The sequence below is a fragment of the Natrix helvetica genome (genome assembly GCF_964273705.1).
Source record: "Natrix helvetica genome assembly, chromosome: 4".
NCBI lineage: Eukaryota > Metazoa > Chordata > Lepidosauria > Squamata > Natricidae > Natrix > Natrix helvetica.
The window spans coordinates 164,363,877-164,387,138 of record NC_138550.1 but is presented as its reverse complement, the minus strand read 5'-3'; the positions used below and the strand labels follow the sequence as shown (position 1 = coordinate 164,387,138).

Genomic DNA, 23,262 nt, shown 5'->3' with positions numbered 1-23,262 from the left:
ATATATATATATATATATATATCTATATCTATATCTATATCTATATCTATATCTATATCTATATCTATATCTATATCTATATCTATATCTATATCTATATCTATATCTATATCTATATCTATATCTATATCTATATCTATATCTATATCTATATCTATATCTATATCTATATCTATATCTATATCTATATCTATATCTATATCTATATCTATATCTATATCTATATCTATCTATCTATCTATCTATCTATCTCCCGTCCTCCATATAATCTCCCCTTCCATTTTCCCACAGCAATAAATATGGCAGGCCTGAAGGTGGTATCAAAACCTAGTCAAGAAGACTGCTTTGGCCATGAGATAAGACCTCAGCCCCTTTTATATGTGTCAAATGCAAGATTATACAGTATAGTCATAGCCACCATCTCATTTTTTTGACCTGCTGGATGACTGTGGATGGAAAATTATTTTCCTCATAATAGTATTTATTTCCAGGTTACACTCAACCACCACTGAATTACAATAATACAATACAATACAATACAATACAATACAATAGCAGAGTTGGAAGGGACCTTGGAGGTCTTCTTGTCCAACCCCCTGCCTAGGGAGGAAACCCTATACCATTTCAGACAAATAGCTATCCAACATCTTCTTAAAGACTTCCAGTGTTGGGGCATTCACAACTTCTGGATGCAACTTTTGTTCCACTGATTAATTGTTCTAACTGTCAAGAAGTTTCTCCTCAGTTCTAAGTTGCTTCTCTCCTTGATTAGTTTCCACCCATTGCTTCTTGTTCTACCCTCAGGTGCCTTGGAGAATAGTTTGACTCCCTCTTCTTTGTGGCAACCTCTGAGATATTGGAACACTGCTATCGTGTCTCCCCTAGAGCTTCTTTTCATTAAACTAGACATACCCAGTTCCAATTTAATTGTTCATCCAATTCATCCAAATGAATTATTCTTTATCTTTTCACTAGGACAAGGTAAAGGAACAGCAGATAGTGTATACTGAAGTGAAATTTAGGCTCTAATGGGTTTTATTTTATTTTTTTCAGATTTTAAATTTATCCCTTCACATATTTCTTGTGCACATGCATGCTTACCTCCATACATGTATACCTGTACAGTACAACAACTACAGTTTTAATGCTAAAAGTTGCACTCTGAGAATTATTATACAGAAATACATTGTGTGGTCTATTAGATAAGATAAATTGAATTGACACCAGAGAGGTTTACATTTAAACCCACCTTCAGCCAAAGAAACCAAAAGGATGATTTTTGACCATTTCTCAGTGGCACAGCTTCACAGGTTTTCAGTCGTGGAGAAAAAAGGCTTTGCATGCTCCTCTCAGCAAAATAAGCTAATATATTTTGAGACTCAAACTCTGTTAAAAAGAAAATGAAATAATGTACAACATTGAAAGAATGAATTTACCTACTTGAATCTATCTTAAGAATGTACACATTTTAGAAAGTATTGTACAGAAAAATAGGTTGAAGTAGGTTGAAAAAAGCAGAGACATCATCCTGCCAACAAAAGTGTGTATAGTCAAGGCTATGGTTTTCCCAATCGCAATGTATGGCTGTGGACCATAAGAAAGATTGAGTGCCAAAGAATGGAGGCCTTTGAACTCTGGTGCTGGAGAAGGCCAGCACCAGAAGGCCATCCAACCGGTGACTCCTAGAGGAGATCGACCCTGACTGATCTTTAGAAGACCAGATCCTGAAGAGGAAACTCAAATACTTTGGTCACCTAATGAGAAGGAAGAAGGACTCACTGGAGAAGAGTCTCATGCTGGGAACGATCGAGGGCAAAAGAAGAAAGGGATGAGATGACTGGATGGAGTAACCAGTAGTAGTAGGCGTGAGCTTAAATGGACTCCAGAGGATGGTAGAGGACAGGAAGGCCTGGAGGAACGTCCTCGTGGGATCGCAATGGGTCAGACATGACTTCGCTACTAACAACAACAACAGGTTGAAATTTGGGAAAAATCAATGCTTTACTAATCTCTCCAACATTATCTCTTAAAACATGTCAATCACCAGAAAACAATGAACTCTTAATAGAGGTAAAAAGGAACACATGTAAAAAGACAACCAAGTATTTGACACAAATGCCTCTTGTGCAGTTTAGATCCATCTGATCAATATATTAAAAAAGCCTGTTTAAAAAATGCCAGTCATTTCAGATAATATTATGCTACACTTTCCTTCAATGCTATTGTTGTTGTTTTAACTTGTGATAGACTTGAGGTGTAAAAAAAGAATGATTCTTCTTAGAGGATGATGAAAAGTGAATATTATAAACCTCAGACCCCAGGACTCATCCCATCAGGAGAGTCTGAATGTAAAGCAAAACTCCATAGTTCCTATTTTAACTTTGAAATTTGTTTATAGGGAGCTCCTGGCCCACGGGGACCTATGGGGCCTCCAGGAACTCCGGGTTCTTCAGTAAGTAATTTTATTTCTGAATGAATTGTTTGTAATCTGAATGACCTACTTGCCAGGTGCAAGGAACCAGGAACCAAGGTAGTTCAGATGAGTGCAAGTTTATTCAATGCTAGCTCTCTACAAGAATCTGACCTACTAATGGTCAAGGCAAAATTGGTGATAAAGAAGTCAATGGAATTCAAGGAGGGCTGGACTTAAATCTTTTGTGGGCGTGAGGGGACTCCAAATGGATGGCCCACTTGACCCCTCCCTTTGGCTTGGGACTGGTCATCTCCGACATTACTGTATACAATAATAGAGTACATTAAACATCACTTGAAACTAGACTATGTTTCCTTCTGAAGTCAGGAAATAATGCAGTGATAATTTGAGAAATACTTCTCTTAAAGATTGAAGGGAATCACTATAGTACACCATACAGGTTTAACAGATCAATAGTATAACTTAGTTGAAAGAAGGTAGGTGCCTATTTCGGTGATCTGGCATTGCTTTTCTTGTTTGTATAATTTCATTATATAGCTGTAATGAATTATAATGATAATTATATAGCTATAATGATTATTATATATAGCTATAATGATTATATGTTTTATATATAATCTATGTATATAAAAGCCAAGTACAACTCACTCATCACGAAATCTCCAGAACCATAAATCCTACAAACTTGAAATTTGGCACATATGTTCCTCTTGGCTTCTAGGTACTCACTAAGAAAGGATTTTCCAAAATGACCATCAGATCATCGGTATTCCTTATACAGTATTATATTAACACACGTCGGTGCTAAGGAGTTAGACGTTCTACTCCCCCTCCCCACCTGACAGGAACTCTGTTCCAACTGCCAGTTGCCTTATATGGGCGTGGCTAGAGCATGACTCATCCGGCCTGTGGGCTGGCCTGATCACATGGTTTCATAGCGAAGCATGGGTATCCAGCTAGTTTCATTATATAGTTGTAGTCCCAATAGGGGAGCACCGTTCTGGAAGTGCCTATCGGATAAGACTTCGCCTCCTCTGTGTATTTTGTGCTCCATTCCCTCCATCGTGAACTGTAAATTATTGCTATTGTTCTTATTTATTGTTTTAATATCTACCAGGTTTTAATATTTGTAAGCTGCCTCTAAATGAGACGGGCAGCACACAAATGTAATAAATAAAATAAAATAAATTAATTACCCATCACTCTTGATGCACCTTTTCTATCTCCTAAGTCAGGGGTGTCCAAACTTGGGAACTTTAAGACTTGTGGACTTCAACTCCCAGAATTCCCCAGCCAGCTGGCTGGGGAATTCTGGGAGTTGAAGTCCACAAGTCTTAAAGTTCCCAAGTTTGGACACCCCTGTCCTATGTAAATCTTTGTTACTCTATTAGCAAAGTGCTCAGTTTGGCTCTCACTATTTGAGGGGGGTTGTTTTGGATCTCCATTGCTTTGGTTCATATTATAGGGGATAGCTATTTTTTTTTTCTATGACATCGTCCCCCCAAATAGAAACTATTTAATATCAATGGACCTGTCTGCAATGTAAAGGAAGAAAATATATCTTGTTTTCAGGGATCACCTGGACCAGAAGGCAAGATGGGATCTCCAGGTCTACCAGGTCTACGGGTGAGCAATCCTTCTTCTTTTTAGATGCTTCCATCTAAAAACCTCTGCTTCCTACTAGAGTTCTCGACTTTGTTGCAGAAGATAAAAATGCTACCAGTCTTTTTTTTCCCCTTCTCTTGCTTTGAGCTTAGAAAATTTCTGTGTTTTTTGGAGTATAAGACACACTCCCCCTCCTAAAAGAGGGTGAAAAAGTGGCTGCATCTTATATACCGAATGTAGCCCCACCCACCCACTGCCCTCCACCCTTCGGCCTCTGTGTGTCACATTTTAGACCTGTTCCAGTCTGCGAGGATTGCCACAGATCCCCCTCCTCCATTTCTTGCGTTTTTGGCCTCAGCGCATCGCATTTTCGGCCTCTGCACTGATTGCTGTCAGAGATCGGTGGCAATGTGCTTTGGTGATCCACGCAGCCTTGAACGGGTCTGAAATGGAGGCTTAAAAGACAAGGCGCAGGGGGGGGGGAAAAGGCAGACTGCAACTGTTGCCGCCTTGTCAAAACAGTTCCGCCCTGCGCCTGCTGAAATCAGCCGAGTGCCCTGCAAAGTTCAGCTGCATTTTTTGATGCTGCGTTTGAGCCCCAACGAGGCGCATGTGAGTGAAGTGAGCACTCGCTCATGCACTCACGTCCACCAAACCTGTGGCTAAAATTCACCTCTGGTAACAGCTGATTGGGGTTATTCTGAGAGACCAATCCACCCGCCCATCAGCTGTTCCTGTTGAATCAGGCTAATGTGCTGAAGCTGACCAGGCTGTTTTGTAAGGACACTAGGCAGTTGAATACCAATGGATGCTGGTAGGCAGAGGCAGAATCCCCCCCCCTTATTTTCTTCCCAAAAAACCAATGTACATCTTACACGCCGGAGCGTCTTATGCTCCGAAAAATACGGTACCTTCAAAATCACTTGCCACTCCCCATCCAAGAAACTTGCAATACAATTCAATACAATACAATAGCAGAGTTGGAGGGGACCTTGGAGGTCTTCTAGTCCAACCCCCTCCCTAGGCAGGAAAGCCTATACTGTTTCAGACAAATGGCTATCCAGCATCTTCTTAAAGACTTCCAATGTTGGGGCATTCACTTCTTCAGTTCTCTGACTGAATGGTAGAGGATGAAAGAATGTATATTCCTTGCAGTCATCTGGTCATTTGCATCCTTTTAGAGAGTCGCTGAGGCTACTTGGGGGTTTATATGTGCCCTCAGGGTCACCTGAGTAGTGCAAATGAGTGTGGAGCCTTCTTGGCACTGCTGAAAGGATTGTGGAGACAGGTGGTGATATATTCCTCCCCCTCTGTTGAGAGATGGGGGGACACAGATAAACCACCACGGGGCCTCAACGACTCTCAGAAAGAAGTCTAATAACCAGTGGAATATAAACCTTTCCACTTTTCACCATTCCATCAGAAATGAAGAAGCTTCTTGGATGAGAAGTGAATTGTCTTCAAGGAAAAACAAAGCCTGGTTGCCTTTTGGAAAAAGCACCTTTGGGACATGCACGGCCTGGAAAAATCAAGACTCTCCACAGACATTAAAAGCCATGTGTGGCTTCCCACATTGTGCAACCATGTAAATTTTATGGTACAGCTTTGCATCCTGCTTTAGACTGCCAGTAGAAACGGTTCCTTTTCCTCTTCTCTCCATGTTTTCTAAGACAATACAATACAATAGCAGAGTTGGAAGGGACCTTGGTGGTGTTCTAGTCCACCCCCTGCCTAGGCAGGGAACCCTATACCATTTCAGACAAATGGCTATCTAACATCTTCTTAAAGACTTCCAGGGTTGGGGCATTCACAACTTCTGGAGGCAACTTCTGTTCCACTGGTTAATTGTTCTCACTGTCAGGAAATTCCTCCTCAGTTCTAAGTTGCTTCTCTCCTTGATTTGTTTCCACCCATTGCTTCTTGTTCTACCCTGAAGTGCTTTGGAGAATAGTTTGATTCACTCTTCTTTGTGGCAACCCCTGAGATAGCTTCTGTGTTCCTGGGATGTAGCAGAAAATCCCCGATGTCAGTTGCCAATTCTGAGAATGTGTCCTTGCATTCCGGTGCTGCCTCAGGGCCAACCTCTGGGCTCTTTGCTGATCAATACAGAAAGAGGAGGGTGAATGTGATGAGAGTTTAGAATGACCTCCACACTGCAAATCATTATGTGAGCATTATTAGGGATATAGTGGTAAAGCAGAAGAGGCATTTGCTGCCATGCTGACAAATGTGTTTGTGTGTTTACAATACCTGGAGGTGGGATATACTATAGATCACCAGGGAGATAGGCAGCATATTTATGCACCAAGCAGGTTGCTTGCTTCTCTATAAAATGTATTTTGAGAGTACACAACGTAAGCAATAGAACCATGATGGCAAACCTATGGCCCACGTGCCAGAGGCGGCATGCAGAGCCTTCTCTGTGGGTACATGCACCGTCACCAGCTGCTCTTCTGGTTTCTAGCATGCCAGCCAGCTGGTCTTCATGGGTGCCAGAGCGCCACAAAATGGCCTGAAAACAGCCCGGGAAATGGCCAAAAAACAGACATGCACGCTCCAGACAGCTGGTCTTCGAGGGCGCTGAAAAACAGTCTGAAAAAGGCCTGAAAAATGGCTAAAACTGGCCACACATTCCGGTTTGGGCACTTGATGCCGAAAAGGTTCACCATCACTGCAATAGAGGATAGCCCAGTGATGGAAAACCTATAGCACGTGTGCTAGAGGTGGCATTCAGTGCCCTCTCTGTGGGCACATTATCAGTGCCCTCAGCTCAGCTCCATGTGCGCCTTCCACTGGCCAGCTGCTCTTTGGGTATCTGCCACACATGCCTGGGATGTGCACACATGCAGGGATGGTAAGGCGCATGTGGGGGTGAGGCACGTATGCAGGGGCACATGTGTGGGGCACAGGTGCATGCACAGGCACTCACATGTACGGGGGCAGGGCGAATGCGGGATGTGCATACATGCCCTGGGATGAGGCACATGCAGGATTGGGGCGCATGTGTGGGCAGATGGGTGCATGCATGGGGGCATTGTATTTTGGGGTACAATGTGCACATGCTTCGGGCACTAGATCCAGAAAAGGTTAATCATCAACCACCGGCATAGCCTAATAAGAAATCTCATTATGCTCCTGTTGTTAGTTTTCTGGACATTTTTGAACACTTATTGTAAGAGCAGCCACGTTATAGAAGAGTTATAGACACATTCATGGATGATTAAGGTACTAGTGAGCAACACATAATTTTCATGAGCACTTATACCTCTTAAATTCTAGGCACCATAAGTTCAACTCCTTCAAAACTTTTTCTTTCTTTTTTTGTACTTTACCTATATCTATATATCTATATATCTATATATCTATATATCTATATATCTATATATCTATATATCTATATATCTATATATCTATATATCTATATATCTATATATCTATATATCTATATATCTATATATCTATATATCTATATATCTATATATCTATATCTATATATCTATATATCTATATGTCTCTGTCTCTGTCTCTATCTCTATCTATCTATCTATCTATCTATCTATCTATCTATCTATCTATCTATCTATCTATACAAAGAAAATTTGGGATATTTTTTTTCATTGCTAAAGATCCACGTTTGATCCTGCTTGGGGTGGGTTATCTGTATCTTCACGTCACCTGAATCAGAGTGCAAATGGGCGTGGAATGTTCTTGGGACCACCAATGACTGCAAAGTATGTAAATCATTCTATTCCCCCCCCCCCCCATTCAATTAGAACTGAAGAAGCTTTTTGGATGAGAAGTGAAATGTTTTCACGGAAAAAAACCCAAGGAAAGTCCAGTTGCCTTTTGGGAAAACAGCTTTGGGACTATCCTTAGGTGATGTTGAAATATGGAAAGAATTATTTTTGTTAAACACCATTACAATTAAGAGTACGATCTAAGAAGCTTTTTCTTAACTCAGTAGAAACGAAGAAAGCAGGGGGGGGGGGGAAATGGTGCCCTATGCTGGTTTAGCAGGAAGTGGCTAAGACACTGAGCTTGTCAATCAGAAAGGTTGGCAGTTTGGTGGTTCGAATCCCTAGCGCCACATAACGGAGTGAGTTCCCGTTACTTGTCCCAGATTCTGTCAATCTAGCAGCTCGAAAGCACATAAAAAATGCAAGTAGAAAAATAGAAACCACCTTTGGTGAGAAGGTAACGGTTTTCTGTGAGCCTTTGCCATTCAGTCATGCCAGCCACATGACCATGGAGATGTCTTCGGACAGTGCTGGCTCTTTGGCTTTGAAACGGAGATGAGCACCCCCCTAGAGTCGGGAATGACTAGCACATATGTTCAAGGGGAACCTTTACCTTACCTTAAGAAGCTTTCTGTTAACTATGTAGAGAAGAGGAAAGCAGGGTGTGGGAATGGTGCCCCAAGCTGGTTTAGCAGGAAATAGACACATGGTTGTGTCTCCAAAATTGACAAAAAAACAAAAACAAAACCCAGATAACGTCTGTGGGGTTGGTGAGATTTGAAAACTCATTCCCAAATTCTTTGTATTATCTTGGAATTAAATATCTGGCTCAATTAAAGTTTTATCTGTTAGAATACTTGTTTGGTTGAATTTAAATTTGAACCATCTTTTCCTCTTTCATCTCCTCTATTCATTTCTCTCTGGGTCATTTTTTTTTAATGCTAATTTCTGGGCTGCAGAATGGGAATTCATATTTTTTCTGGCATGATTCCATTCTCCTGTAGTAATGAAAATTGTACCAGGTAACCCATAAAAAATAATGTAATGGACTCTGGGATAATAAATTCTCATATAGAAGTGAGACTAAAATTTCCCTGGTGTGCTGTAAATCTATATTGAATTACAGGTTTATTTTTTTTAGCTCCTTCATTTTCCAAAGAAGACCTGTTTAACAGCCCTGCTTGCAATGAAAGGAACGTGTGTTTTCGTAGATTTTCACGGGTGTAGGTATGCTGGCTTTGTTGTATTCGGGTCTTTTCCTGTGTAAAATTGAGACTGTGTTTGCAACGTTTCAGCGACATCTCACTCGCCATCTTCAGGCTGTGGTCTTTGGCTTAAAGTCACTTAAGCCAAAGACCACAGCCTGAAGATGGCGAGTGAGATCTTGCTGAAACGTTGCAAAGACAATCTCAATTTTACACAGGAAAAGACCCGAATACAACAAAACCAGCATATATATATTTCTCATTTACTCCTGTTGTTCATTTGAATTGTATTTTGCACACACACACACACACACAAATGCCTTGAGCACAGTGTGGAAACCACACAGATGGTGGTATTCCAATGTGATAATTATGCCAAAAATCTAATCACACTGGCTGATAATTAAATTCTACTCAGGTTGTAACATAGCATCAACAACTCTTCTTGGCCAGAAGTAGACAATTCATTTCCTGATTCTTCATGTAACAGAATAATAAGAGTTCAAAGGAGACTTGGAGGTCTTGTAGTCCAGCGGTCACCAACTGGTGGTCCGTGAGAAAATTTTGATGGTCCACAGAAAAAATATTTGCATTTTTTTATATTGCAGTAAATCAGAGGTCCTCAAACTACGGTCCCTGGGCCAGATACGTGCAATGAACGTTTGTGTTGTTGCAGAGAGTCTCCCCCCTCGGGCTCTTTTTGTGTGTGTTGCAGGTGGGGAGAAATTCCAACTTTGGGTCTGCTTCAGCTTCCTGGTGCTGAGTTTTGGGCGAAGGCTGGAGGGAAGCGTCGCTGGTGGCAAAGAGCCGGAGGGCCTCGTTCCAGTGGGACTGCATCATGGTCTGGAACTGGCTGACCATCTCAGCCCGCTAAGCCTCCAGGCGATGGCACCTGGCCTTGCACTCTTCCAGGTCTTCCCTCTGTTTGGAAAACTTATGTTTGTAGTCCTCAGTGAGGTGCTTCTGCTGAGCCTCCTTCTCAGTCAGATGCAATTGGAACTGAACCAGCTGTTTTGCTTACTCTTTCTCATGGTGGTTTCTTAGTTCCAGCAACTGCTTCCTGTTGGGGCCCTAAGGAGCCCAGGCGGGCAAGCGAGGAGTGGCTGGGAGGGGAGGGGGTGAGTAGAGGCTGGTGAGGCAACCTTCAATGTGAGTGACATCGAGTGGGCCACAACCAACCAAGTCACATGCCCACCTTGCCACGCCCACCCAGCCGGTCAGTAGGCAGATCATATTAGTAGTCCACAGGATTTAAACTTATGAATTTAATGGTCCCTGAGGTCCGAAAGATTGGTGACCCTGGTCTTGTCCAATATGGTTGCAGCATTTTGGCCCAGTTTAAATATCTGGATACCTTTTTTTACGGAAAGCTCCCCATGAAGCATGTTGTAGTGCTCTGATCCTATCAAAATCAAGGACTATAACTCTGTTTAAAACAGATACTGTAAAAATTAAGAAGACCCCTTGAGAATCCAAGGAATTATTTTACTTAACATCTAAATTTTAGTTTATGACTCGTAATGAATCGGTCGGATGATCAGTTCAACCTGTTTCTTTGCATGATGTGGTTCATAACTTTTAATTCTCTCTTCTTAGGGCAAGAAAGGAGAAGTAGGCCTTGCTGGAGTTGATGGATTGTCTGGACCTCCTGTAAGTAAGACTGAAGCGGGTTACCACTCTGATCTCTGTCCAAGGTGCTGAAAAATCAAGCTTATAATGCTTATGTTGTGTAAGATCAAGAAGCTGTTTTCTAGTGTGGAAACTTGAACTTTCGCTTTTGTGCTGTTTTATTTACAGAGCTTGGTTTATTTGCAAAGCCTTCCATGGCTACATTTACAAAATCCATCTGGTTCTTGACCCTCAGGCAAAGTTCCCTAAGCCATTTGTTTACACTTTGTCAAGGAATTGCACAGCCGGTGTCCAAATGAAGTCATAGATGCTGACATGTACTTGCAGGTTTTTTTTTAAATAAATAAATTTATTTTACATCAATATATACAGCAAACTAGATAGTCAGGCAAGCAGGAGCATCATGAGGTAAATCACACATGGAGGATAAAGAAGAAAAAGGTGGGAAAAAAAGGAAACGGCCCTTTCACACCCACATCAACCAATTGCAGCACAGATTGCCTCACGCAGGAGCTAAAAGTCACCAATCAATCAACCACAACTGTGTGTTCTGGCTCACTGCACAATCCAGCTACTAAAATTAAATAGTTTAACACACTTTGAATTGCCCTTTGAAGTGCAATTGGTCTACTCACAGAGTGCCCCTTGTGTAAGTGATGTTTTAAAGAAGATCAAAACACAAATCCCAGGCTTTGAGAATTTACTGTCTGAATTTTCCTGGAGAAGGCTCAAAACCTACAATATGTTATGTAGCATGAACTACTTTCAATGAATTATTCACTTTATTTTTTATTTTTTAAAAAATCATGACTTCTTTTGTGATCACTGTGCAAAAGGAGCACATTCTTGCTCTTTGGACTTTTATTTTGTATTACATTTTTTTTATTCCATGTTAGTTACTGGAAAAAGAACAAGAATGAGAAGCCAATGGAACACCCACCATGACATTTTCTCATTACAGTTTGAAATGTGACACGAACCCAAACAACAGAGAACAAATCTTATAAAAGCTCTACCTTTTCCCATGTTAAGAGTAGATTGACCTTTTCCTAACTCAGTTTCTCTTTTAGGTTGGCTAGACATTTTTCAATTACTATAAAACTTCTGGTAAATTGAGTTGTTTGTGGAGAGAGGAGCAGAAGGAAAGGAAAAAAAAAATCAAATAGCAATATTTTTTTTAAAGGAGACTGGAACCAGGCAAGAAGTTCAAAGTTATTTCTTAACAGAATAACAGAGTTGGAAGGGACCTCAGAGGTCTTCTAATCCAACCCTATGCTCAAGCAGGTTCAAACTGAGGAAGGTCTGACAGAGACCCTATACCCATGACGGTGAACCTATGGCATGTGTGCCAGAAGTGGCAGCAGAGACATCTCTCTGAGCATGCCAGCCATCACCTTTCTGAGTTCCAGCGCACCAGCTGGTCTTCACACATGCGGGAGCACCGGAAAATTGAAGAGCAGCTCCCTGGTGCGCATGGAAGTTGGGCTTCCAGTTTCCAGTGTGCATATGTGCGCCAGCCAACTGGATTTGTGTATGCATGCGCACCAGAAACTGGAAGCCCAGGTGATTGGCACGCATGCATGCACTGAAAACCAGAAACATGTGTGCACCAGGGAACTGTTCTTCCAGTTTCCAACATTCCCATGTGCACATGCTCACTCCCGTTTCAGCACTCGGTACCAAAAAGGTTTGCCAACACTGCCCTATACCTTCTTGAATGAACAAGAAGAGCACACATGGATTGGGGGAGTACGAGAAATATTTCTATATACTAATCACTTATTTCTTGTGAATACAACAAACACAGAGTGAACTGTGTCTTTAACAATTTGCAGAAGAAGAATACTGTGTATTCATTTTATTTAGATCCCTTATCATTTTTCTGGCAAGGCAGATGTCACTCAAGTGCCATTCATTGGCAGGAAAAAAGGGTGTTTACATTGAATAAAGCAATGAAAACTCATTTTTAACTTATATATTTAACGTATAATTTTTATACTTTTTAGTTCTCCCATCAGTCAAACTGCCTTTTGGGCAAACTGCGTTATACAACTATAGTGGTAGGAAAAGTAGTCTTTGTGGAAATGCTCTATTTTGTACACAGAGAGATTCTACTTCTAGCGGGTAGCGAGTGGGTGTCTCTGCAAGCAGTGAAAGTTACAAACAATGCTGGTGATAAAAAACATATTGATCGATTTCATGTAATTTATCTACTCATTTATTCAATATCTATAGCAGCGTATCTCAATCAATGACGTTGGGCAGCTTACAATGTAATGTATTTGTCTTCTACATTATTTGCAGGGTTCCCCAGGACCTCCTGGACTTGCTGGATCTCCCGTAAGGAAAAATATATATATATTTAATATAAAAACAGGAAAGTTAGCAATGTTAGATAGCACTCTTTATCTGAGATTCAGAGGTGACCTTTGGTAGGAGATCTCTCTCTGTGGGTGCAATCTGCTTGACCATGGTCAACACCAGTGGTGGGATTCAATTTTTTTTACTACAGGTTCTGTGGGGGTGGCTTGGCTTGGTGCCAGTGGCCTGGTAGGCATGGCAGGGGAAGGATAGTAATCCCCATTCGCTCCCCACTCCAGGGCAAGGATACTGTAAAATCTCCATTTCTAGCCAACTCCAGGGGAAGGATAGTGTAAAATCCCCATTCCCTCCCCACCCCACTAACCTGCTTTCCAGCTCCTGTGTAGGGCAACAGAAGAAGACCCAGCTGATCAGCTGTGATTCCAATCAGCTGGGACTTGGGAGGCAGTGAATAGATGGGGCGGGGCCAGCCAGAGGTGGTATTTGCCAGTTCTCCAAACTACTCAAAATTTCCGCTACCGGTTCATCAGAACCGGTCAGAACTGGCTGAATACCAACACATATACTAAAGGAGAAGTCAGATAAAGGAAGGTATGGAAATAAAATTCTTCCTATATTTATGAAAAAAAAAGGGCAGGGCTGGGAAGAGGACAATGCAGATCTAACTCAGTAAATAATCTAAAAATAAGCATTACGCCATAGGGACAGTCAATTTGGTAGAATGGGTAAGGCCCCAAACTACAAGACTATGAGTACTAGTTCTGCCTTTGGCACAAAGCCAGCTGGATAATCTTGGCCAGTTACTCCCTCTCAGCCCTAGGAAACAGGCAATGACAAGACACTCCTGAAATCTTGCCCAAAAAAACTGCAGGGACTTTTCCAGGCAGTCGCCAGGATTCGAGACTGACTTGAAGGCATCCCCAAAACCAAGTAGAACAGAACCCAGAGGAGTTTTTGTTGTGACCTGTCTGAAAATGGGTAGCAGAGAACACCAGGGAAACCTCATTATATTATATTATAATCTGTTTTACTGTGTTTTATTTTCTCTTATCCTAGGGCAAACCAGGAGAAACTGGCAGAAATGGTGACAGTGGGCCACCAGTGAGTTCATGTCATAGAATCTTCAATGTCAATACGTGTGAATTTGGTTGAATACACAGCTAAAATAAGCAAACAGCCTCTTCCAAAGTCAAGATAACCATTATCTGACTTTATCTTGGATGGTTACTCTTTTAAATTATCTTAAGATAATTTTAAAAGAGTAACAATCAAAGATAATGGTTAGTCCAATTATCATTTGCTAGCATCAGCCCATATGCTGCCAATCCTTACTTATGACTCTGATTAATTTCACCGATTAATTGTTCTCCCCGTCAGGAAATTTCTCCTTAGTTCCCAGTTGGATCACTCGTTAACAAGCTTTTAGCCATTACTTCTGTATATCTTTTTATCCTCCTCTTATTTATGTATCTATCCACTTAATAATTTTAATTGTTTAAATTTTATAGTTATTTATGATGTATTTTGATATGAACTGTACACCGCCCCGAGTCCCTTTCGGGAGAGGGGGCGGTCTATAAGCGCTAAGAAATAAATAAATTAAATAATAAATAATAATACTTCTGGTTCTACCTTCAAATGGTTTGGAGAATAAGCCAGTCCTCTCTTCTCTGTGACAGGTCTTCAAGCACTAGAAAACAGCTATCATCATATCACCCCTTAATTATTCCCTTTGTTAGGCTAAACATACTTAGTACCCTTAATTGTTCATTGTACAATTTAGCTTCCAGACCCCATAACATCTTTGTTGTACTCTTTCTAGGGTCCCATCATTCTTCTAACATGGTGACCAGAATTGGAGAAATATTCCAAGTGTGGCCCTCAGTAGTGCAATATAAAGCAATTTTATCACCTTGTGATCTTGGTGCTATCCATTTTACTGATGCAGTCTAGGACTGTGCTGGCCTTTTTGGCAGCTGCAGCACACTGCTGGTTCATACTTAAGTGGTTGCCCACTATTACTCCAAGCTCCCTCTCACAGTTACAACTATTGAGCCAGGTCCTGCCTATTCTGTATTTGTGCATTGGGTTTTTCCTGCCTAAGTGCAGGAAAAGTGCAAGACCTTACTTTTCTCACTGCTGAATTGCATCTTCTTGGCTAGGGATCGATTCTCAAGTCTGTAAAGATCCTTCAGAAATTTCAGTCTATCTTCCAGTGTGTTAACAATTCCCCATAACTTGCTGCAGAGGTAGGATTCAAACCCTTTAGCAACTGGTTCTCTGCCCAGTGGCTGGGTGGACATGGCCATGGTGGGTGTGGTCTACTCAGTCTCCTGCACCGCAGCAGGGGGTGGGGAGTTTTCACCCTCCTTTGCCTCCAGAGGCCAGAAACGAGCCTGTTTCTGGACTTTCAGAATTTGTGGGAGGCCCAGTTTTTGCCCTCCCAAAGCCTCCACGTGGGCCCTGAACTTAACTGGCATCCAAAACAGGCCAAATGCAGGGGCAGGGTGGGGTGGGCGGGGCCAGCCAGTCCTTGCAACTATCGATTCTGCGAACCAGATGTAAAATTAGCATCCGATTTGCCTGAACTGGTCTGAACCTGCTGAATCCCACCCCTGACTTGCTGTCACTTGGAAATCTGATGTGCTCCTTTCTCTCGTCCCATCTAGATCATTTATGAAGCTGTTGGAGCGTACTGGCCCTTAATTTTAAAAAAGTCCACAAGATTGGGGATTACTGCCTTCATGAAATAAAAAAATACAGCCCTTGTGGCTTATTCAATAAAGCAAGGTGTAGCAATTTGTATGTTATGTCAATCCTAAGTTTCTACACTTTTTGCTGAACTTCAATAACTATTTCAAACTATTTTCATGTTTCCAACAAGCCTTGAGATCCTTTTCTTTGCCATTGCTGACATCTTATGGCCATTGCTGAAATTGCTCTCCTTTTTTATTGAAAAAGTTTTATACAAACAAATTTTTCCCCCTTTTTACCCCCCCCCCCGACATATAATATAGGTCACATACAAATACTACACCCCCTTCCCTCCCCCCATCTTAAAATAAATTTCTCATTCAGATATTGTACCCCCTCAACTCCCAACAGTCATAATTTAAATTTCTCTTATAGTGACAATAGCCCATTAATCCCATCTTCTAAATTAATTGAACATATATAAATCATAACATAAATTTCTCTTAAGTAAAAATATCCCATTAGTCCCATCTTCTAAATTAATTATACATATATATTTCCCCACCATCCACCCTAACCCTCCCCCACCTTTCAATCAAACCCACCCCCCTGACTTCCGCTATGCACCACTCCAGTAGTTCCAAACATCCCATATGTTATTTACTCTGTTCATCTGTCAATCTAAACATTCTTACCTAAAGGCTACATAGTACTTTCTAGTCTGATATTTATTCTGTATGAGAATAAATGCTGAAATTGCTCTCTTGAATCGTTTTGAAAGATGTTCATGACCATAGTTATTCAGATAGCAAACCTGTTAAGCTCCTTGAGGTTTCTTCCTCAGATATCTTTTTATTTTTGGTTCCTTTTCTCCAAACATGGGATAAATTTCTAGCACTGCATTGGCCAATCTCTGAGACAGAATCTCACCTGTCCCAACCTTGGCCTTATGCATAGGTCAGGGGTCAGCAACCCATGGCTCTGGAGCCACATGTGGCTCTTTCATTCCTCCGCTGTGGCTTCCTGTCACAGTCAGCTCCACAATTGATAGGGCTTTTGTTAGGACAGGTAGAGGAAATGGATGCTGCGCTAGGAGAAGACTCTATGGTGTGGGAACTGGATTTCCGCTCGGCAAAGGGAAAAGGATGTGTGAGGAGGAGACTCTATGGTGGGGGAGCGGACTTCCGGTCGGCTCCAAAACAGGGAGCTTCCAGTTAAGGCCTTTGTGGCTCTTCAAGTGTTTAAGGTTGCTGACCCCTGGCATAGGTTGTCATCCTTCAAATGAGTAGTGTGCTTCTCAACTTGCTTTTCAGTCAATGTTGTGGAGTGATGGAAGGCTTCACAATCATGTGTCATGTCATTTGGAAGCTGTGTGGCGATGCTTTAGTAGAAATCAACCAGTTATTACACATTGATTCAAATTGTAATCGAGAGGCAAATGTTTTTGTTCAAATCCTCCCTTTGATTTACTAAAAGGAACACTTTCACATGTGCAAATATTTGTCCATTAACAAATCTACCCTAACTCACCTAATCTGATTTAAAGAGGGAACTTTTGTCAGAGTTTGTTGCAGAAAAAATCAAATCCAGAAAGCACACGCAGGTAACTGATTCAGTTGGATTCATTAACTTCTTTATACGCATAATAACAGATGAATAAATGTACAATACCAATATAAGATTTTTCAAACATAGTAGAAGTTACAAGCAGAACACAAGCAGGAGAGAACAGCTAGTTTCATTTCAGAGTTCAGAGCAGACAGAGAAGTTTGAGTTATGATTCTTAGCACAGATTCAGATTTGTTTAAGCTCCCATTGGCTGACTTAGTTGCTATGTTTATTCATTGGCTGACCTTGTTACCATGTCTCTCCCAGTCATGAATATTCTAACAACTTGAATGAACCGTTTTAAAAACATATCTGAATATCTGAACTGAAGCTTTACAGAATAACAGACTTGGAAGGGACCTTGGAGGTCTTCTAGTCCAACCCCTGCTCAAGCAAGAGATTGTATACCATTCGGACAAATGACTATCCAATCTCTACTTAAAAACCTCCAGTGATGGGCATCCCAAAATATCTGGAGGCAAGTTGTTCCACTGATTAATTGTTCTAACCGTGAGGAAATTTCTTCTTATTTCTTTTTATGATGCAGAAAATAATGCCCCCCTTTATAAAGTAAAACCAGGCATATCTGAACCCAGAAATTAATGTGTGTGGCTTGTTTTTTCTTTTTTCTTTAGGGTTTACCTGGAAATTCTGGTCAAGATGGTTTGCCTGGTCTCCCAGGCTCAAAAGTAAGTAAACATAGGGGCAAATATTTGCTGATCTCATTACTGGAAGGACTTAAATTAACCATTCCGTGGTCTGATAATTCCAAACAGTCATTAAGTTTCTGGCTTCTTTACTTAGTACTAGGATTCATGATGAATTTTTTGCCTAAACTCAGTGGCTAGCGGCTGAAACATTGTGGCTTCCTCATTCCAAAATAAGCATATTGGAAAAGGGGTGGGGTGGGGGTGGAATCCAGGAGCCATAATAGACATTTCAAATATCTGGAAGCTACAATGCAGGACATCAAATATAGAGGTCTTGTGTAAGTTACAATACAATACAATACAATAGTAGAGTTGGAAGGGACCTTGGAGGTCTTCTAGTCCAACCCCCTGCCTAGGCAGGAAACCCTATACCGTTCCAGACAAATGGCTATCCAACATCTTCTTAAAGACTTCCAGTGTTGGGGCATTCACAACTTCTGGAGGCAATTTCTGTTCCACTGATTAATTGTTCTAACTGTCGGGAAGTTTCTCCTCAGTTCTAAGTTGCTTCTCTCCTTGATTAGTTTCCATCCAAATTGTTTGCACAGACTGGTGCGTGCACCATTTCCTTGCACAAATAAAGCAACCTCCACATTTGCATGTGCAAAACATGTCAGCTGCCATTCTTGCACCCTTTTTACGTACTTGAATTTAATAAATCAAAATGGATGTTTCTTCATTTACTTAGAAGGAAGAGCTAGAACTGATACATTTTCAGTAAAACTCCTAGGACATTCTAGGCTCTCCTCTATTTTTAGAAACCCCAAGTGTTCTTTGAAATATTTAATTCTGTCCTTATTCAATAGTTGTATTTCACATTGTCCTTTTGGGGGGCTAATTTTCTTCTATGATTTTTTTTACAGGGAGAACAAGGGGAAAGGGGAGAAGTTGGAAAAGCAGGCTCCAAGGTAGAAAAAGAAAAGAAAATTCATTTTCTATAAGCCAGGGGTGTCCAAACTTGAGAACTTTAAGACTTATGGACTTCAACTCCCAGAATTCCCCAGCCTGGCTGGGGAATTCTGGGAGTTGAAGTCCACAAGTCTTAAAGTTCTCAAGTTTGGACACCCCTGCTATAAGCTATGAGAAATATTGTAAATAAGCAAACACTGGAGGTGGTGGCTGGGGTAAGAAAGAAGATCCCACATCTAATTCTTAAATTGATCTCATTCATATGAATCTTAATTGTTTCGTTGGAAGAAATATACACCTGGTTTAGTTCTAAGCCAGGAGAAAGACACTGGAAACACGGAAGCTGATTGGAAAGATGGTTTACTGATGAAGAAGAACCACGTGGGTTTGTGGTTCTGGGCAGCTGACAAAATGGAGTTGAGAGTGGGTTTTTTTAATATCTTCTTTGGGCTTCGCTCTTGAGCTTCCTGTTCCTGTGCAAGAGCATGTGTTCTATTGGCTGTTGTCAGATTCTTATAAGGTCATGTAGCTGGTTCTATGGGCAAAAGAGGAATGCAAATCTGAGGTGTTTGAGCTAGGTTTGGTTGAAGTTTGGACTGCTCTGGAGGTGGTGCAGTGAAGGGGCTTGTGCTCTGGTGGTGTTGGGCAATTCCTATTGTGGCTAAATGGCTTTGTCCTCTGTTGGATCTTGAGTGTGCCTCAGTTCAGACTTTGCTGCAGGGAGTTTCAAAATATCCTGCCTTGAATGGATTACCAAATCTGCATTTCTAAAAGGTGGCCTCCTCAGTTTCTACTTGGGGCTAGGAGACTGGGGTTGTTTCCTACATCTAAATATATATATACATATTTCTCCCTTTGGAGAAATATAATATTCTGCCTTTTTAATATTTCCTAAACTATTTTATTCTTCTGGGGGGGGGGGCTCCTGACTTTCTAAAATCCCCCCCTTGGGCTATATAAGAGTTAGTGACACAGTTTTTCTAGGCCAAGATTAGGAATTGATCTGATGAGGGAGATTTGATGGGAGTTTTAATTGTTCTTTTAATGCAATGTTTAAGGCATTGATAGAGGCAGCAGAAGAGTATCCCTTTGGTGGTTCCCAAAAGGAGAGTTTTCAACCCACGAAGGTCTATCAGCCAGGGCAAAAGTTCTGAAAAGAAATTTACAGCATCCAATTTTCTATGCCAATTATTTTCAGATGTTTGATGTCAGTTTCTGTGAGCTTCCAGTCAGGTTTGAAGCAGGTGCAAGCCCCCCAAATTTTTCCCAGCCATGATTTTGCTTTAGTAAATAATTACAGGCTGCCCATTTCCAAGGGTTGCTTCCTCAACCTGCTTTAGCTCTTAGTTTAGTGCATCCAGGATTTCTGATGCCAAATTAAGTTAGCCAGTGTGCAATCCAGGCTGTTAACATTTTTTTTTAATTGCGCACAATGAGCCCTGGACTCTTACTAATGAGATCACCAGTGCAACATATTTTGTCTTACTGGGCAACTAAGCAGCATCATTTGTGAATTAGGGTGTGGGGTTTGGAGATCTCTTTTCTGCTACCTCTTCAATGAGGGAATTGCCTGAGGAGACATGCCCCCTCACCCATGGAATTTGCCTCCTTCTCAGTGGTGGGATCCTCCCAGTTTAACAACTGGTTCGGTGATTGCACACATATGCAGTTTGAAGAAATCTTCAATGTTGGGTTTCTTTGGAGGAGTAACACAGCTGATTCACGCAGCAATCTGCTCTGCCGTGTGAATCGGCTGAGAAGATAAAGGTAGGAAAATGGTGCAGGCGGGTGGGTCCATCTGATCATCGGGGCGAACTGGTTTGCTACCAGCTTATTGCTTTAGCTACCAGTTCGCCCGAACTGGTCTGAACCAGTAGAATCCCACCCCTGTTCATTCTGTTTGTGAGTGATGTGTGTGTGTGTGTGTGTGTGTGCGCGCGCGCGTGCTACTTCTACAAGACAGATAATACAAACATCCTGGACAAATTTCCCTCCCACCAGATAGAAGTCTAAGGTGTTCAGAACTTTCTGTGCCAACCACTCCTAAATGCCATCCCTCCATTTAACTGATTACAACATAAATGAGGCAAGAAATAAAACCTTACAATTAATTTTCACCCTCCCCATAGTCTTTCCAGCTGTCTTCTGGGGATTGAAAGAGTCTTTAGCCTTCACTGCTTCATTTCGGGGTCCTCTCTTTCATGTCTGCTGGGTGGCGTTAGGCTTGGCTTGGTGGTAAGGCTGGTCAGTCAGGCTTGGGAAGGTCTGCTCCATTCTGGTTGGTAGATGACTGGATCCAAACCCAACTCCCTGACTCAAATGGATGGAGGATTTCTTTTGGGTCAATGTGATCTGCTTCTAAAGGTTGCAGAGTTGTCTGTACAGGGCTGAAAGATACACTATATTGCCAAAAGTATTCGCTCACGTGCCTTTATTCGCTTATGAACTTACAGTATTTAACCTGTGATTATGTCTTCCCGACTGAATTGCTGCTAGTAACCCCCCCCCCCTTTTGAATTCATTGTTGAGTCACTCTGCATTAGTGCCCATACTGTGGCTAGATATTTCCTTAGTCTACTCCATGCTTCATTCATTTTTATTATCCTACCGATGCATAACAGTTATAACGTGACTTCTCCAAATTAATGACTTTTTTCATTGTTCTTTGTGCTAATTATAGTTAGTCTGGATTTTATCAGACTGATTTTCATTTATCTGTTCTGTATTAATATGAGTATTGGGTAGAGAATTTGTAACAACATCCATCAGACATCAGTCAGCTGAGATCTGGAGCTTGCGGCATGTCCATATGGGAATGTATGGGGCAGGCAGAGGTTGAGGGGAGCAGGTAGTCCTGCAAGTAGCTCGGTTCTATGGTATCTAAAGCTTTAAAGGCCATAACCAGGAAACTTGAATTGCACCTGAACATCTATTGGGAGCCAATATCAGTTCATATGCGAGTAAAGGCCGGTGAGCGAATACTTTTGGCAATATAGTGTATGAGAACAGGGCCTCCTTTCCCCCTTTGTGGGTGACTCTCCCGGAAAATGCACTGTTGGAGGATAAGAGATGGAGAGGTGGAGTGGGGTGGATAGATAGCTTGCAGGCAGAGTTTGTAAAAAAAAACTTTAAGGTTAACATTGCAGATGTTAAATAGACAGATGTAACCACTTCAATACATACAGTAAATGCAAGAATGAATTTTTTTTCCCCTGTAAATGAACTTAAAACATTCCCTCGTAACCTTGGGCTGTTCTTAAAGGTACAGAGAGGGAAGGAAAAAATAATGAACACAGTTTTCTTCAACCTTTTCTGCTGGCCAGGCAAACCCAGGGTAAAGGTATTTTTTTCCCCATTGCTTTACCTGTATTTCCTAACAATTTAGTATTCTGGTTTCTAGGGATGAGAGACACTTAACATTTGCATATACCTCAAGGGCATACAAAGACTTTGAAACACATACACACACACACACAAAGGAGAAAAGGAGAGGAAAACAGAACTGTCAGGGTTACACCCTGGTCATTCCCACCATAAATCTCAGTTAACTCAACTTAGGGAAGGCACGAATCTTAGCAAACATATCATGTGGTTGAACGGAAGACAGAGAGGAAGAGAGAGAGAGAAAAATACACATACAAACAAAAAAAAATCCAACATTCTTATTTATATATTTTCCTTTTCTTTGTTTAAGTACCTTTATTTAGCCAAAATTGGGTTTCCAGTTTCTTCCCTCAGCAAGTCCATTCTTGCACAATTGTCTTGCTCACATCTTCTTATTCCTACTGGCCAGGATGGGCATCTGCTGTTCATCCTAGGCCAGGAGCAAATCTCCTAAGGGGGTCCCTGTTACAACCCTCAAGTTACAGCTTCCCATGTTTGCCTCCTGATGTGAGGCTCACTTTGGCTTAGCCTGGTCTACCATCATCAGTTTTCGGATGGAAAAAAAATCAAGGAGGACTCTAGTTCTCTGAGAGAGTACAGGCACCTCCTTTTGTAGGGAACACCACCATCAGTTTTAGGACCAGAAAGGGGCCCAGGAGGACCTGCTGCCCACTACTCAGATGAGTATGGGCACCTCCTAACACTGCCATCAGTTTTCAGATGCTCAGGCATCTGGGAGGACCTGCCGATTTTCCTAAGCAGACAAGTATGGGCACCTCCTAACACAGGGCTTTGTTCAGTAACTCCCCATCAGGTTGCCCAAATTCAGTTCTCTCATTCACTTTTCCATTCCATTTTCACACATCCTCTCCCTTTCCCCCAACAGGTAGTCCTGCACTCTGGCCTGGCTCCCTATACTTTCCAGGCTTTGTTGGTAGAACAGACCTTTCTGTGGTTAGGAAAGACACAGAGGGAGCAGGATCCAGCAGTGATTGGGAGAAGAGTCCTCTCACACACACAGTCAT

General features: G+C 41.6%; 1 protein-coding gene across 2 annotated transcripts in view; it reads left to right on the top strand.

Annotated features, from left to right (window-relative positions):
- COL22A1 (collagen type XXII alpha 1 chain) overlaps positions 1-23,262 on the top strand; it is a 238,177-nt gene that overhangs the window by 122,631 nt on the left and 92,284 nt on the right. For both annotated transcript variants that reach the window (XM_081951041.1, XM_081951042.1), the window contains 7 exons: positions 2,399-2,452; positions 4,007-4,060; positions 10,578-10,631; positions 12,915-12,950; positions 13,989-14,033; positions 17,870-17,923; positions 18,808-18,852. In XM_081951041.1, coding sequence (XP_081807167.1) covers positions 2,399-2,452; positions 4,007-4,060; positions 10,578-10,631; positions 12,915-12,950; positions 13,989-14,033; positions 17,870-17,923; positions 18,808-18,852 — 342 coding nt within the window. The remainder of the gene's footprint in view (positions 1-2,398; positions 2,453-4,006; positions 4,061-10,577; positions 10,632-12,914; positions 12,951-13,988; positions 14,034-17,869; positions 17,924-18,807; positions 18,853-23,262) is intronic.